At 38.4% G+C, this 18,414-nt stretch overlaps 1 protein-coding gene across 1 annotated transcript in view; it reads right to left on the bottom strand.

Moving 5' to 3' along the window:
* Positions 1–593: 593 nt before the first annotated feature.
* LOC104503759 (protein kinase C epsilon type-like) overlaps positions 594–18,414 on the bottom strand; it is a gene marked incomplete at its 3' end in the record, with an annotated part of 32,022 nt that continues 14,201 nt past the window's right edge. The window contains exons 2-9 of the mRNA XM_010147143.1: positions 12,846–13,005; positions 11,685–11,719; positions 10,221–10,306; positions 7,978–8,110; positions 5,210–5,352; positions 3,959–4,055; positions 2,082–2,296; positions 594–767 (exon numbers count right to left, since the gene is read on the bottom strand). Coding sequence (XP_010145445.1) covers positions 594–767; positions 2,082–2,296; positions 3,959–4,055; positions 5,210–5,352; positions 7,978–8,110; positions 10,221–10,306; positions 11,685–11,719; positions 12,846–13,005 — 1,043 coding nt within the window. The remainder of the gene's footprint in view (positions 768–2,081; positions 2,297–3,958; positions 4,056–5,209; positions 5,353–7,977; positions 8,111–10,220; positions 10,307–11,684; positions 11,720–12,845; positions 13,006–18,414) is intronic.

Below are 18,414 nucleotides of genomic sequence, written 5' to 3'. Positions count from 1 at the left end.
CATGAAAAATTACCAACAAGGAACACACTCTCATTACCAGCTCTCTGCCTTTCCTTCTCCCTGCTCCCCAAGTGCATGGGCAGCATTACCACGATAGAAACTCCTTTGATAAGCAGTATAGCTGTTTCCTTTCCTTTCTGAACATTTTGTGTACTGCACAGCACAAGAAAACTGAAAAAATGAGTGTTATGCCATGATGTCATTGCCGACAAGATCACTGTCGAATTTTTACTCTGAACACTGGATGTTGTAAACATTTGTATTTAATTCAAGAAATGATGCACCCTGCCACTGTACAGACAAAACCCAGAAAACGGCACCTCGCTAGGTTTTTTTGCAACTTATGCATGTGGGGTTTTAACATCTTTTTATTTTTTAACACATTTACTGCCATCTCCTGGTACTTAAAAGGTAATAGTGTTTATGCTATTTAACAGCACTGTAGTAGCAGCAGTAGCAAATGCTGAAATGCCAAAAACTTCTCAGAAATGTTTTCCAAATATTGATGTACTTTTTATGCTGCTGTCTTTTATTCTGGAAATGGTGAATATTATTCTGTGGGCACAAGCTGGTAAAAGGTTCATGTAGCTTACCTTTGTCTGGAAGCAGCAGTAAAGTTGCGTTAGGTACGGATGTTTCCGTGCTAATGCCAGAATTCTCTTTTCTGTCATTGTACAGTCTACATCATCATCTTGAAGTATGACATCTTTCTTCAAGACTTTCACTGCGTATACTTCATCTTTTCCTTTCAGCTCAGCTAACATTACCTAGAACAAAGAGAAATTCTGTTTGCATATGAACGACAGACACCATAACGCAGGGTTGCATATGAGTTTGACTGCACTGCAAATCTAAGGACAGTTACATACTTGCCTGAGTGAAGTTGTGGGTTTATAAAATCAAAAGTAAAGCAAGGTGGTTTTAGAAAAAGACACCTCTGGTACTCTTTAAATTTGAAACAGCCAGTATCTGTTTTGTTTGTTAGTTAAGGATGCAGAAGATCAAAAGTTTTTAGCCCCTCATTCACATATCTTAATGAGTGCCTATTCATGAGATCTCAAAAACTAAATATGAAGGAAGTTGATACAGAACAGAAATTTATTTCTCACTTTTATCTCCCACTTTTGGTAGTGAGAATTGTGTGTGACAAACTCAGTACACAATCCCACATACCATTCTGGCCACTTTAAAGTTGTTGATTTTAACTACTACTATTGTTTAAGGTTCAAGTCCTATATTCTGTTTAGGTCAGTTCTGGCTTGGAGCCAGGGTAATCTTCAGAGAAAGGATTAGAAAACAGGGAGACAAAAGAACTGCTTCAGCCCTGTCTCCCTGCATCTGCGGTTCCGTGTATCACGAAAGGAAGAGTGTACTTGTGAAACAGACTCACATTTCAGTCCTTCTCTTTGATTCCACAGTGCACAGCACTATGAAAAGAAAAATCTACAAGCCCTGTAAAGAGAGCAATGTCCCTTCCACCTTCATCAATTCCCTACTGTGGGAACCTATCTGGTGAGTTACTCCTTTGCTGCGTGCGTGGTATTTTGGGCAGCTCTTTAAGCCTCTCGCACTCGTCGTATCTGAGTGGAAATGCTTGGGTTCTGCTTCCTCCAGGACTGAACACAACCACTAAAGAAAAACAAGCACACAAACTGTTCTGTGAAATAAGTAAACTTGAACTGGGTATTATCTAGAAAGGGAGTGAACTTAGAACTCCACAGCATTACTCCTGGGCTGAATTTTCCTCCTTGGCCACAAGCAATTATCTTGCTGAACAGTGTGTATGTAACTCTATGCATTGTCTTCATTATCAATATCCTGAAATAGTGGAACATCGACATTGTGTTTCAAAAGGCTTGACCCTAATTAGTGAAGTGAGCTAAAGCACAGAAAATGCCAGCTGATCAGGGAGCTGATATTCCTGATCTGTGGGGTAAAAGCTGCTTTTACCCAATGGGTAAAGAATGGAAGGAAACCTCTGGGGTAGAAGCACTTTCTGAATGTCACCATGAACACTTTCAAAGCACTACAGTCAAAAAAAGCCTGCACACCAGGAAGGAAAAAAAAAAAAAGGTACCCACCTTGCCAAAGCTGCCTTTCCCTAATACTTTGATGAAGTTGAACTCTTCGAGGCCTATTCGCTTGGTCTGGGCCTGTTTGACCTCCCCATTTTCACCATTCTCCCCAGTTTTGTTAAGCTGGTTGTCTGTTGACGTTGTAGCTGTTGCCCTGTGTTCCTCTCCCCGATTGTCAAATGATAATGCTTTCCTAATGTTGTTTTCCAACTCTTTGATTTCTGTGGAAATGTAAGAAAGTGTTCATTTTAACCAAACATTAGAGAAACAGCCTGTGTCAGTCTGTATCGGTTTTGGGAAGGAACATTCATCATCTCTGAATGCTGTGCAGCGCGTTCTGCGGTTACGAATATGCAGTTAGCAAACTGCTTCTCCACCTTACAGTAATCAGCCAAAATCCTGCTCTAACAGGAAGGGCAGCCTTTTAAAATGCTCCTAAGAAAATGACATATCCAAAACTTGACACATCAGTTAGAAAAGTGGCCAAATAGTTGTTTTAGTGACTTTAGGTGTTCCTGTAACACAGAAAAGTACTTTGTTTTGAATACCCCTATCTTCCTGCAGCACTTACTCATCTTCCTGCTTAAGTATTTCAGAGTTGTATCTTCAAAAGTTCAAAGGATAGTTGGGCGTCCCAGTCCTAGAAGTCAACATGAATGGAGCATCGTGCTCAGCTCCAGCTGTTATCAGGGGCCTGCCAATAAAGTATTTGACCACTTCCTAGTGCTGTTTCAAGCAGCAATTGTGTAACTCTGCTTCATGGTTCTGAGGGCTTCTCAATGCTAAACACAGCGAGTCCTGGTGACCTCAGGGTCTGCCTCAAGCTCGTGCATAGCACTCCTGCCTGATGGCCTTGGAAGCAACAGTTTTACTGGACAGCTATAAAAGTGAAATTTAAGAGAGAATTTAGACAAATTCTTTGTTCTTATTTTAAGCAAAACATCTGTTACTTAATAAATATCATTTAACTGAAATGCTGTCTGTGAAACAAAAGGGTTGACAAATTTAAATCAGTTCTGGACTGAGAGTCTTATTACCACGGAGCTTTGGATGTCTCTTCCCCAAAAATAAGGGTGAGGAATTTCTCACTTGTAAGGAATTTCAAAGAATTTGACACAAAAGGATCTGTCTCGCTATGTGTTGGTGTAAAGATTTTTCATTCATCAGCTTCTACACATGATGGTACATAAGATACACCACAGACTTCTGATTTTTAAAAACATCAATCGGATCAGATTCAAGAAGTGCTGCTGACATACATGTTCAGCTCAATCAGGCTGTTCAGCTCAATGGTATCAGGTCCTATCACTGAAGATTAAAATATTTGTCTCCACATCTATGCATGAAAAAAAAAAATCACTGAAGGGAAATGCAGTTTTATGAAGCCGCTAGAGACACCACAGACATGCTAGCATAGCCTAACCGGACAGAGAGTTCTTTTATCACAAACGCTCAACGTAGAATTGCAAGGAGGCAATTTTATCTCAAAAACTTACTAACAGATAGAGGCTTTTCCATAAAGGTGTTCTTAAGTTCTGTGGTACCATTTAAAATGTTCTCTCTCTTACAATAGAATATATAAACTCCTTACATAAAAGTATTTGGTTAGGCAAGGACTTACCTGGTAAGCTTCACAATATTTTAAGATAACCACTTTATATTTTTCCCTTTAAAAGCTACTTAATTTCACAGATTTAAACAAAATGAGAAGTAGGCATTTTAAAAAAGTTCTTGCACTTTCTTAAGTGCTTCATTTTCCGGTGGTAACTACTTCATGGATTTGGTTCCACAAAGGCTGGGGATGATAGCGTTTTTCACTCCTCATAAAGAAGGAAAATATGTGACTCTATATATCAGTTACAAAATAAAAAGAGATATTCAACCTTGATCACATGGCGAAGTTGGTGCTGACTTTGACCTATCTTCTTCTGATGATGCGCTTCCAGGAACCGGTTGTTGAGTCTCTGCACCTGCAATTAGCTAAGAACAATTCCAAAAGGGATACTCAGCTATGAGATTCTCCCGTGCCAAGAAGAAATGAAATTTAACAACATTAATTTGCAAGTATAAGTATGAAGGAAAGTGAACATGTTCTACCCCTACAGATTCTCATGGGCAGAACCTCAACTGTACAGTGGACAGCATCGTATGAAATAGAGACCATAATATAAACAGAAGAAGAACCAGCAATTTAAAGAAAAATAGGTTCTTAAGATGAAATAAACATAATCACATAGCCAGTGAGTGGGAAAGGTCTGAAGAGCCACCTTGAGCCTGCGTAGAAATCTATCCGTTAAATACACCTCACTACAACAAGCACCAGCAAGCAGTGACAACTAACTCATGCCGTAACAGTCACAAAACAATTAATTTATTCCTGAGGTTTTTTATGTTTCTGTAACATTTTAAAAAAATGTGCAAGGGATCCAACTGTGCAGTGATCAGGAAAATGAACAGAACTGTATGTCAAGGTTTTAAGAAACTAGGGTAAAACTTGCCTGTTTCTGTAAGTGAGAGCAACGGGTCTGTTGCCACAGTCATGCAAATAGAGACAGAAAGCGTGGCCAAATTCTGATCCAGGATACGTATTACAAATCCAGAATACCTCCATCAGCTTTGGGTATACTTGAGGTGACCTGTGCTTTTTATTTCTAGAACAGACTAGTTCTTCCTGCAATAGTGATGACAACTCTGGAACGGTCATCTAGCAAACAGCTCCTCTGTATGTGAGTCATCACAATGGCTCATTCATCAGCATTTACAGTGTTACAGTGTAGTGCTGTGTCTCCACCAGTCAAACATCCAAAGTAATTTCTGAGCCAAAAACACATTTAAGCTTTATGAACTGTTGTGTCAGACACCGTCTTCAAATCTCCTTGCGCAAAATTAAAAAAGGAAGATCCTTCCAGACTCTGTACAGACTCCAGGTTTGCAAAATAGTAGCAGGTCAAAATACATTTCATATCAATATTCAGAATAGATGATTTGCACTTACAATTCAAAAGCCAATTTCCTAGTTGTGTACTGACAATAAAAAACGCAGGACAAGAGAGTGGGATTGAATCCCAACTAGTAAAGTTGCAATACAGCCATACTTATTTCATGTCTTAAATGACACCACATAGTAAAATTACCTTTTTCCTCCTCTGCCCACTATTAGTGATCTTATCTGGAGTGACTCCAAGATCTGCAAGAACTTTAGCTATGCCTCTAGCATCTACTCCACAGTTTGGTGCCACATTTGTTTCACAGCGTCGATGTACATTCATCTTGCAAACTGCAATGAAACGTAACACAATAGCACAAAATTAAATACTATCTTGGCATGCATTTGTCTTACTTAAATAAGACATTATTGGTCCTACCAATAACTTTTTCAAATCAATATGGTTTCAGTAGAAAAATACTTAGCTGGATTTGCAGTGACACTTGAATGCTAACATAAAATTATTAACCTGTTTACCACTCTCCTGCTATGATAACGCAGAACAGCGCTTTCACACAGTACCCAGAACAGACACAGGCACAAATGAACATATCTAATGATCTTGTAATCTTAAATAGAATTTGAATTTGTAGGAACATCCTTCGGAGTTTGGATTTTTGCAGTCTACCTCTGCTCTCATCCTGACAGCACAACATCAGCTCCTCACCTATTATTGCTCCTTACTCTATTTTACTCATGTAGATTAAGTCCTAAAGTAGGCAGTCATAAAATCGAGTGGTTTAAGTCTTAATAAAAGTCTTTTTCTTCCTTTAGATGGCAATCCAGTTCCAGTTACTAACTCTGTCTCTTAAATACCATCTCCTGAAACAAGGATAGCAGTAACAGGAAAAAACCCTGACACTGCTTCCAGACTACAGGGTAGGGGGCAGAACTACACCCCATTAAAAATAGCATAGCATGGATTTGTTAGGAGCAGATGACATATTTTATCTTAGACTTCACTGCCCTCTTGTGGAACAAGGCATAAAGCAGGCAAAACTGAGAGTGTAATTAAACACTACCTCAAAAAAGTGTGTATTTATAAAGGTGCCTTTCATTATATTGTCAATCAACAATGCTCTCGCCTATAAGCCCTAAAGAGAGAATCCGCATTGACTATATACAGGCTCCGTATCTGCGGCAGCAACCACACACTTTAGAAAGCAGGTGTCTTGCCTTTTCAAGTATGTTGCAGCTCCCAAGAAAAGCACAAAGAAATGGGTACACATGGGATTTTCAATGCATGTGTATTCGGTGATGAAAACTCAGTGGCAAGTAAAATGTTTAACCTGGGATCCGTAACAGTGGACACTGAGGAACTGAACAGCTTGAAACACAGCAAGCAGGAACACTTGTACAGTCTAAGTGCATGAACATATCTTGTAAAAAGCAGCACAAGAATAAGCAGTGAAAAAACCAGAAGAAGAATAAACCCCTGGAGCGCACTTTTCATGGTGTTAATAACAACACTGGGCGAGCAAGTACCTCTCCGAAGAAGGGAGCATTGTTTGGCACTTTTGAGAGAAAATGGCATTACCAGCTCAGGCGAGCCCTAGATTCTATGTAGACCATGCTGCATTTTTGTAGGGATTAATGTTATGAACATGGAGAAAGCAACATAGGCTCTCTAAGCTATTGTTGCTATGTACCTGCTACCAGTAAATTCATACACAATAACAGTGTTATTTTCTACGGTTAAGAGGAAATGAACATCTATGGTACTTGGGAGAGAATATGACCGTGAACTAATATATTCACAGATTAAGTGGAGAGAAACTGAATTAAAAAAATCAAAGAGGAAAAAAAAAATCGGATTTAACTGAAAAATCTTCTCTGACTATATCTCCACCATAATTAAGATAGCATTTGAACAAAATCTTTAACAGCAGTAAAGTAACAGTATTTAGAGTCAACCTTTTATCACTGCTCACTAGCTAGAATCACAGGGGAAGGCTTGAACTTCAGAACACTCTCACCGGGTACCACTTTGCCCCAAAAGAAATTTTGTTTGCTGTTGAGAAGTGCACATAACGCGTTTTTTGTATTTATGAGCACGGATCTACCCATTCGTAAAGGTGCAACAAAAGGAAAATGCTTCTATTTCCAGCAGGTCCTACTTTCCAAGAATCTGACAATTTTCATTACATCAGCCCACTAATTGAAGTATTTTACTCACTATTTCTAAAATATTACTTCCCTTTGCAAGTGTTTGTACTGTTTTCTGCCCCTTTTAGAATGTATAGATTTGTTTGGAAGAAGGAGATACAGAACCAACCCTTTCTGTTAGTCAGCTAAAACGACAAGAATGCACCTTCCAGCAGTACGTTCATACACAGTTACTGTGCAGACTACACCGTCCTGCTGCAGAACATGGCGAGTCCTCTGCCTTCTGGAACAGAGGGGTTAGACAGACCATCACACAGGATGATTTATCTAGATATTGGAATCCCTCATTGTCTGGATACGGGCACACGGGACCGGTTCTGCTCACCCAAGCCAATAGACAATAGCAATTTTTGAAGATGATATTCAAGGGAAAAGTAGCTGGAATAATGATGTTTAAAAAGTTTAACCACCATCACCACAAACCTGAAAACACAAAGGCATATAAGCTAAAGGGACGTAAATTCTCACACTCCTCATTTTCTGTCAACTTCTAATTTCCTGTGTGGCAATAAACGTACACAGCAGCGAGTGCAAAATGTGTTTCTGCACCTCTGTCCTCTGCATCTGTTAGTGCCGGGTGTTGCAGACAGGGTAAAGGATCATTTTCTGACCTTGAGGGCAACGCCTACAGCCCGCTATTTACTTTCTACTCATTTGCGTGCATGCTGGAGAAGACAGGATATCTTTAAATCTTTCTGAGTCTACTGCACTCACAAAGCAAAAGACAAGCTCTGAAGTGGTGATCCTTACCTTTGCATTGTAAACCTTGTCTCAAAAGACCCCAGAGCAATGAACCACAGTGGTCACAGAAGGTGGGCACTTTGTAATTGTGAATGCTGAACTTGTGAGGCATGTTGACACTGAAACGCTGGGATCCCACTTGCTGCAAAAGGAGAGCACAGCATATTTCATTCTAATTAATTTCTGTATAACCAGTATGTGCCTAGGCCCTGCTATCTTTGGAAAACACACAGAATACAAACAAGTGAAATAGGTCTGTGTTCAGATGACGATCTTTGCATTAGCTCCAGAGCTGTTCTCTTTATTTGGGGAAAAGAGGGGAAGGGCTGCTGCTGTCCAAGAGATAAAGGCTGAAGACTACTTCCTAGTACTTCTGGGAACAACAAATATATAGCTATCAGGAAAGATCTCTTAATGTGGAAGGCAAGGAAGTCACTCCCAATTGTTTTAGGAGCAGGAGGCTGAACTAATACAAGACTAAGAAAGAGAAATATGTCACAGCCACTTTACCTTTTCATATTTCACTCTTCTTTACATCATGAAAATGACAAGGATAACCTGTTGTTTTCAGAGATTTTAAGGTATAACTAGGATGCCACTTCTAAGTTTGTATAGTGGCCACTGCAGAGCAGGAGATTTATTTCCACGTTTTTCCTTCCCCTTCCTATTGCCACTGGCTTCTCTCCAGCGATCTAGTACCCCTTCCGAACAATGAGAGCATTATGTCAGCAAAGCATGCAAGTCTCCACCAGTCTGGAGCCTGGGAATATAAATCTACACAAGGTTTTGTATCTTCCTGTGAATACTATGCAACATCAACACCAGCCAAACACAGCCCTTTATCACACTCCTATGCAAACGACCAAGTTTTGGATGAAAAATACTGGTCATGAACTGGATATTAAAGAATTCTTCCAATATGAAAAATGGCAGCAAATGGCACAGGGAGAATGAGATCAGTTAAGTGTCTCAGTCAAATTCCTACCAAAGTTGAAAGAGTGGCTTAAAACCATCATTACACACAACTCTGATTTATAACTTAAACTAGGTTTTTTCAGGCATATAAATGGAGGCTTTTAACAAATAAAACTAAGCAATGTACTTTTTCTGCATGGCCGGGGAACTGGGATCACCCACTGATGGCCTCACTAATTCTGTGGTTAACGGCAGTAGGCCCTTACTGTTGCACAAACCAGAACAGGACAGTGAGCGTTCATTAACTTTTCTGTTAAAACACAAGGAAAAAAACTTCTGTATAAGATAAAGCATTCACCAGTTACAGCTGAGGGTTACAACTGTTTAAAAAACCCATAAGCCCACTCCCCTTGCCATCTGTCCCCTATCAACACAGCCAGAAAAGCATACCCCAAAACTTGAGGAGTCTAAGTGAGCTGAACACAACAGCAGTCACATCGCTCCCTGGCATATATGACTGTCCACAGAAATCAACACTGATATGTGAACCAAGCCTAAAAGGGCCATCTTGGCTGAGGCAGACCTTTAACCCAAGTGACAGGATTGGTTTTTTTCTCTCACTACGGTTCTGAAGGCAGAAAATTTCATTTTCAGGTGATGTCTTCATCTATTTAAATGCCTGATAGCATGAAGCACGGATTGTGCTAATTCAAATACTACACAAAAGCTTGCTGGAGGTAGGGAGTAATTATGCTGGAAAACCTGCTAGCTATGCAGTACCTTGTGTTATCACTATCATCTTATACAATATCCATGGGTATTCTTCAACACATGGATGGCTTTTGTTCTACGTTTTGACAGTTTGAATGCAGTCTTTGTTGAGGTGAGACTTTGCAAGAAAACTCTGAGCAGTCTTTTATGTTGATGCAATATAGCCAAGCATACTGCCTACCCTACCAGCTGCTCATGACTCAGCCACACAAAACGCAGTTAAGGGATCCCATCCTGCTTCTTCTGAATTGAAATGACAAAACTCTTTATTAATTCAGAAATGGAGGATGTTAAAAATGAAAAGGAGTGGAAAAAGCTCACTGAGACTTTAAGCATTCAGATGTCATAGGAATTTTACTAATCAGAAATAAATTCCTGTATAACAATTCTCATGTAGATGAAACTGTTATGGTAATCTGTCATTCCAAAGTAAATGCTACATCACAGACAACCAGAAGGGCACAAGAAAGTCTATAATATTCATTGATTAAACAGAGGAGATGACACTACTTTGAACAGATGAAAGACAGAGTTTAATCTAGAAAATCTATTTTATAAACATTTACCTCATCATGAGTTTCCTGTTTTTTTAAGCCAGCACACTTCGTTATTATAAGTTCATGGCATCTCTTGTGGACTACACAAGTGCAAACTATAAACAAAAAACAGATAAAAGAAGGAGTTTTCATGAAGATTGATTTTAAGCAAAAGCTTCAACTCAGACGACAGAAATGTTGGGACTTGAAAGGCTGCAAGTGAGTGGAGAGTGGGCGAGTCCTATGAATTAAGTCTGACTTACAAAGGCAGAAGATAATGGACTCTCAAGAAACCAATGAATTTTAAGAGCACTAAAGCTTATCTGCCAAAATCTGAGTAGATAAAACTACAAATTACCTTCTGAAATATTAACCACATTTTTTCTCAATTTTCTACATATTTGATTTCTTTATCTGCTAAAGTCCATGATTTCCACATTAAATGAGACACAATGGCAAAACCAATTCTCGTCTGAAGAGCTTCCAGAGGAAGAGAGACATATAGATAACTCATTGTAAATGTCAAAGAACAGAAAAAAGTCTAACATTCTTTCTGTAACACATTATCATAAGTTGATAACAGCAAAATGTTTCAGGAGGCAAAAACGCTTTGTCAATATTCATACTGATTACTTAATCAATAAATAACATTTGCAGATATGACAGACAAGATTAAAAACTGCAAGGTCTATTATAGTGTAGGACTCAAGGTCATTAAGTGTAGAAAAAAAACCTTCAGAGTGAAATAACGAATCCCATTTTCTTCTAGCTTTGGTCATTGTCATAAGAAAAAAAAAAAAAAACAGAACTCAAAGAACATCTGCTGTATGTTAATACTGTAATTGTTATCATAACATGTAAAACCATTATTTGCATTTATTTATTTACAATGAGATTTCATCAAGTCTTTTGTAACTGAAAAATCATCACTAACTTGATTATTTTTACTTGTCAGATGAGAAGCAGAAAAACATCATCCCAAGACGTGACTGCATAAAAAATTAAGAGTACAAGAAACTGAGTTGAAAAAATGGAGTTGAAAACAAAGCACTTCTGCAGTCTTTGCTATAACTTCTCTAATAATGACCTCTATAATTATCTCATCTATTTAATTATAGCCTTTGCAATTACCTGGCATTTTTAAACGAAGAATCTTAATCAGAATAAAGTTTTCACAATTTTAAAATGCAAGAAGTGAAAAATGAAGAAGCCAACATCCACAGATATGGTCCCCTAGTTGGTTGTGAATCAAGGGATACCTAGCATCTGCTTACAGTGCTCTCAACTGTGCCCCTACCTCATGTAAGCTGCCCAAGACCAACAGTTTTGAAAAATCTTGTGACTGTGACTTACTGTAAAGACTATCTTCGGTGAGACAAACATTCTGATCAGCTTGTGCTAAATTCTTAACATTGTACATATACAATGCTTGAAGGAAATATCATTCATAACATAATACATATATTGAAACTGTCCAGTAGATTTTTCTCTTACCTTGACACTGGTATCCCTGTTTTCCTATTACACCCCTGAAAATAAAAGTGTTTTAGAAAATGAAGAATATGTATTTTCAAAAATGAAACACAGTTTTTCCTCTCTTTACTGGACATGCAGAAGTTTAAAAAGAATAGTTTCTTATAACTGCATGCCTAGACTGGGACTAGAAAAAAGTTGGAACCACATTTCAGCTGCATAACAGGTAGGACGACAAGCCATGAGGGGATTTGGAAGTAATGACATATTTACTATAATAAAATAGGCAAAGCCAAAGGGTACATAGAGAGAAGCCACAATCCAGTAAAATAGTCATTAAGCAGGCCTCCAATTAGACAGAAGATTGCATTTGCCAATATTGTTGCTTGAAATCATATTAACCTCAAACCTAACCTGCAGACATTTCTTAGGGGAATGTAGTTGAGTTCATGTACGATTCACATCATTTCACATAAAGAAAGACTGATTCATTACACACTCTTAAGAAATATTAATTATGTATCACATCAGACCTTGTGTACTAAGGTGCAAATCAGTTTCTGCAGGTAACTTTGGAAAACATAACCGGAGTTGCTAAAACATAACTCAAAACTGAATGTCTCCACCACTTTTCCCTCTGTTAAAAATATGAGTACTCAAAACTAATGTAAATAATTTCTAAAAGGCAGTTGTTGACATACACTGTAATAAGAAAGACCTTGTACACTGAGCACCCAAACCCCTGGGTCATTATTAGTCTAATATTCCCTTCCATTAACTTCAGTAGGATGTATAGGAGCTTAGCATCTCCCAGGAGGAAGATGGTAATATTGAAGCACCTGAAGAATTCAGTCATCTTGGCAAAACATATAGATTTAATATTAAGTCTAAATCTACACGTAGGCATCTACAGAACACAAGGCTGGCTCTGTACCTAGAATTTCTAGTGTGCACTAGACACGGAAAGCTTGAACTTTGTGGCTAAGAGGATAAAAACCACAAATACAACAAATTCTAACATTTGTGATGGAAGTTTAACAATCTTCCATTATCATCTGCAAAACTGATTACAGCTTAATATTAAAATGAAGAGGAAAAGAACTACCCTACGTCATTTATACAGCAAAACAGGAGGGTATGTTAACTCTCCAGCTCAAAGTCACAAAGAAAGCAAAGTCATACCATATAAAATCTCTGCAGTGTGAACAGTACGTTGGTTGTCTAAGATAGGTGGCCATGAACTTGTGTCCATTAACCTGATGTACTCTGCGTCGCACAGCGCCCTGCCGCTTTCTGGGGCGCATACGCTCCCGGAACACGCGCTCTTCATTGTCTTTGGGTGCTGAAACAGAGGAAAAAAATAATAAGCACTGGCTGTATCAGACACAAATAAGGGAAAAATTAAATGCAGTACGTAAGTAGATCTTCTCCAAAAATAAAACTAAACCTGTCTAGGTAGCAGTGCAAGATAACTTCCCTAAGTTGTGGGTAAATTATTCTTGTTTACCATCAATTAATAAAGGTCAAGGGTTTTCATTGCCTAGTACAGGAACTTCGATTTGTTCTGAACCTTTATCTGTAAATTCACACTAAGCTGGGAATAAGTGTTCTGCACTTTATCACTATCAAGCACACTGACAACCTCTTAAAGAGTAATTACACAGTTAGATTCTCCAAACAGCTCAGAGTCTCATTTCGGTTCATCTTCAGGAGGTAAAAAAAAATCCACCAAAAAATCCCAACATCCCCTGGTCCCTATACACTCCAAAAGTGCTGACAGAAGTGCAAAAAAGCTGAGTACAAATACGTATTATCAAGCAGAACAAAAATTCCATCCAGAACTGATTACTTTGTAGAATTCTGATTAAGATCGGAGCTTCAGGCTCTAATAATCCACTTTGATACTAATACACTTTCAGCAAAATGTTCAAGGGAAGAAAGTTGTTCCTCTTAACCAATTCCTGTTCAATTGTATATGAGATTTAATGGTAGAGGAAGTAAAAAATGAAGTTGATAGTCCTCATAATGAAAACCTTCAGAAAAAATCCTCCAGAGTGCAGCGGATCTTTTTCCCAAGGCTTTATTCTGAAAAGTATCCCTAACACCTCCAGAGTATTCTGTATGCATTATGCAAAAGCTGAGGATGAATTGGCAATGGAGAACAGTGCACAGTTGTTAATGAAAGGCAGATTTTACAAGCATTCCTGGAGACGCCTGTGTCTCTGCAAAATCAAGTATCAGACTTGGAGGGGACCACAGTCAGTTGTCCACTGCCAACTCAACCTATGCGCTCACTACTTCGGTGCATGTGACACTTTCAAATATATTTAACACTTGATAATCTCTGTATTTCAGCTACCTTGAATCACTATGATGACTTAAAGATGCCAACTTTGGTCTGTTGCAAGCTTCTCTGTACATGAATGAGTTCTCCAAGCAATGGTACAGTATTTAACAACAACACAAAGAAAACTAAAAGTCCAAGAACAACTCAAATCTATAATAGTCTCAAATTCTTCTACAAACACTGAAATAAACCTAATTTTGAGGGTCAATTAATATTGACTGAGAAATTGATTAAGTACTGACAGAGGAATTCCTAGAAAATGGGCTTCAATTAAACCAATGGATGGATATCCTGAGAAAATACAGAGCACAGACCCACGAATTGGAATTAATTTCTTTCATTGCAAGAAAGGTCTAAACCCCATGACACCAGCAAATTCATTTATGCACTACAAAGCCTAAGCTACCTATACAGTAACATTTAACAAAAGCTTCAGACTCCTAGTGGGTTTTCACCCTAAGATGACACATCTGTGGGATGGCCAGAATGGCATTACTTTTCCACTTTAAGTACGCTCTCAGAAAAACTGACTTCTACACAAAGCTACCCCTTCTATTTATGCTAAAGAACAAGAAAAAAAATTAATGTCTCTAGATGCCCCTTCAAGAAAGAGATAAAAAGCACTAAATAGTTATCAATTATGGGGGTTTTTATGTTGTCCAATATGCTTATTTTTTTGCATTAAGCAAAACTCTGATGTCTAATAAACACCACAGCCTCGCGAGAGAAAGTCTGTCTTCCTCAGAGAATATGTAACAAGTAGTTGGAAATCCTACCAAAGACTCCTATTTTCAGCTTCTGAAAGATTGATTGACTCCAGAGAGGTGCTAGAAATCTTTTAAAAATTGTTATTATTATAGAAAATAATTCTATATTAACACAGAACTGTTCTTTTGGTTATAATTCAGACTGTAGAATTTGCTAAACTATGTAGCCTAGATGCGAGAAAGTTAAAATCCCACTCTCCTGCAAAGGGTTCCCAAAAAGTTATCTGCTTATATGAAATGAACAAGATGTTCTGAGAGTAAACAGTTCACACTCGATATGGTAATCAGCCTACAATATCGCTTTTTGCCTTTTTTTATCTTAGGTGTAATTCTTCACAGATAAAGCACTTCTAATTTTACAGAGCAGATAAAAATCCTCTTCTTGTTTTGGCTAGATAAACACTTTTTTTTTTTTAACTATCAAAGTCTTAAAACTGATTTTATTGTATTCATTTCAGTTCTATATTTAATACCATTATGAAATTCCATTTTTCATTTACAATACACACAGTTAAAATAAAACAATAAAAGTGTCTTTTTCTGAAACGCACTGACTTGAAAAGAGATACAAGCAGTACACCAATACTAAAATAATCAGATTAAATGGCAGGCCTCAATTATAATTTCCACATAAACAGCACCTCTGTGTGTGAGAAGTATGCTCAAACAGCCCAGGGAAATACAGTTTTCTTGGTCTGTCTTGGATCAAGTTGGAGGTCCGTTAGCCAGTTTCTCCAAAACCGTCTCTCCCGTGAGTCTTCTGTTACACATTTATCACTAGACTTGGCCAAATTTGTGCACTGCATCCTGCTTTAGTGTCCAGCTGCACAGATGAACTGATGTCCAAGAGCACTGACATCCCAGCGGTAACTCTGCCTCCACCTCGCCTCTCCCTACAGCCCGTGTAGTCCCCCCACCTTGTCAGTTGGCAGCAGTATTTGTTTGGGGGGCTGAAGCATCATCTGGCATTCACAGTGCATGACTGAACGCTGGATGACTAGACACCAGCCTTTCATCAAAGCAGACCAAGTCACACAAGGAATGAATTCACCCATGAGCTTTACGCTCAGTTTACCCTGAGTTCAGCTAGCCTGTTCACTGTCACTCAACAAGAACGTAGAAGCAATGCTTTTCCACAGCCCTCAAGCAAAACACTGCCATGCCTTGCAGGATTCACACCGCTGTCATGGACCACAGGCACCAAACCAGGCAGTAACTTTCCCAAGTGGCCCAGAAGTGGATAATCACACCTGTGTTGGCTCCTACCCGGGGTTGCGAACCACTCCTTTCTAGGAGCACTAACAGTACTCTTATGTTTAAATTAAAATCCAGTTATACTGAACAGCCATGCTAGAGGCATCCCTTTGACTGTCTGAAGACATGTCCTTAGAAAGAGCTACACTGCTCTCCTTAAACTTCCCCCATTGTTCACAAGCAGGAAAGCAAATATCACTAAATGCTATCAGAAAGCAGGGAATACTTGGGAAAACCCCCAACATTTGTGTTATTCAGGCAACTAGTGTTTTCAAAACATACTTTGGAAAATATTAGCATCCCAAACAAAACTGGCCTTTAAATATATTTTCAAAGAAAAAGCTTTACAGTTATATACGATAGATTCTATCAAATACCACTAGGATACCGCGTACTGCCCACTCATGACATTTCTATTCTTAGCAGAGGAGTTCAAATTAAAATTAAGTGGATTTGCTGTAGTCAGTCTATAAGCAAGTTCCAATATAAACAGCAATTTCTTTCTTCTCACAGTACTTCTACTAGTCAAGGAGGGTTATCATTTCCTCAGTAAAAGCTGTTTCTTTATGTAAAGTACATTCTGTTCCCTGTTATGATTTGGAGTCCTTCAGCCCTTTATACTATTCAGTTTATCTTTTTTTAAAATGCATTTATTTAACTTTCATTTTAAATGAAGGAGTAAGAAAGGCTTATGATGATTTCCAAGTGTTGCTGAAGCATACTGTCAATGAAGCACACTGAGCTTAGACTTTATATGATGCTACTTGAGAACTCGCAAATTTAGAATTAATTTCATCTCAAAACTATACCCAGTAATGCCACTACTTCTTTTCATTGCAACCACGAGTACCTCTGAGTTACTTGGAAAACAGCAGCATATATTGCTTTTATAGACTCATACATACCTACAAACATATTGCCTATCATTTCAAAGAGTGAAAAGACTTCCAGGCTTAACTCCAAACTTCTAGAAAAGTGTTCCAGAAGTCAGAAGTATTTGGAATTCAAAATTGCACTACTTCCAGAAATAGGATTTTAAAATGTAATTAAAACATTACATTTTAATTGTGTAGTATCCATTATGTATGTATTATAAGTCATAAATTAAAAGATAAGAAAGTAATACAGAATATTCCCTAACACTCAAGGGGGGCAATATTGGAAGAAAAAGATCGCGTACACGCAGTAACAAAGGCTGGAACATGTCAGGTCTCATTTCATACTAAAGTGGTTTCAGCATAAATGGGAAGGGTTCAGTGAGGAGCATTAACCACTAACAGAATTAACCTGAGTAGCAAAATGTGCTATTTTCATCCCAATATTCCCTATGTTGTGAGTACTTACAGAAATCTGACAATACAAAAAAAGCAAAAAATATTGCTGAAAAAGAGGGAGAGAGATTACACATACAAAGCGGTTTTCCAGCATTTCCTATGGCTCATAATGCTGATTTCTAAAAGGGAATGTGCTAGGGACTTCCCGCCTCTGGGGGGAATTGGCATTGAACAGAGACAGTGCTTGGGAAAAAAAAAAAAAAAACTCAGACTGTTTAGTTAAATGGCTACTGCCCCATCAAAGCCAAACTGTGGGCTGTGTACACCAGTAACACTTGCAGCAACCAGTGTAGCTGCTAGGTAACCCCATGCAACAGAGCACTGACACCTCTGTGGTACTTCTGGCACAAAACGATTCTCACATTGCTGTCATCCAGCAAGACCACCATCCCTAACTATGACTCTGACTGCACAACGAATGCGAAGGAACAACGACTGCACGGATGTTTTAGTGCTGCTGATGAAAATGAAGATCTTTCGTGTAATATCTAAACCTGACCATGTTAACCAGTATGTATGTAGTGAAATAAAGCTTTTGTTGTAGCACTACATAACATCTGAACAGAGGAAGGGTATTGAGGCAGGAGAGGTAATTTGCCTGAAGTCATGTCAGAAAGTGGGAAGGGGCAGGAACAATGTCCAGGGCTCCTCGAGTTTCAGGATGGAGTATAACCAGATCATTATGTATCCAAGTTAGGTCTCAAAGGATTATTCCCAAACTCTATTTTAGGTCTCTACGGTAGAAGCATATATACTGTCATCAAGATTTCTCCAGGCAGAAAAAGTTACAGGATATTGCCTTTAAGGCTTAATCAAAAAAAAAAAAAAGGCAAAGCTAAAAAATCCCCATATATTTAAATTCTGATTTCTCCTTGTTTTTAAAAGCCATGCAACACAGTAATGATGTAACGCTGAGGTAAAAGAAGAGCAAGGTAAATGCTACAATGTAATTCATAAAGCTATTACTGACCAACACAGACATTAACTGCACAGTTTATCCCAGTCACAGAAAGAGCATGCAAATACTCTTTCTATAAAAGTGTATTTCC

The sequence above is a fragment of the Eurypyga helias genome, unplaced genomic scaffold (assembly GCF_000690775.1).
Source record: "Eurypyga helias isolate BGI_N326 unplaced genomic scaffold, ASM69077v1 scaffold9862, whole genome shotgun sequence".
In the NCBI taxonomy this organism is placed as follows: Eukaryota; Metazoa; Chordata; class Aves; order Eurypygiformes; family Eurypygidae; genus Eurypyga; species Eurypyga helias.
This window is presented reverse-complemented; position numbering and strand designations above follow the sequence as displayed.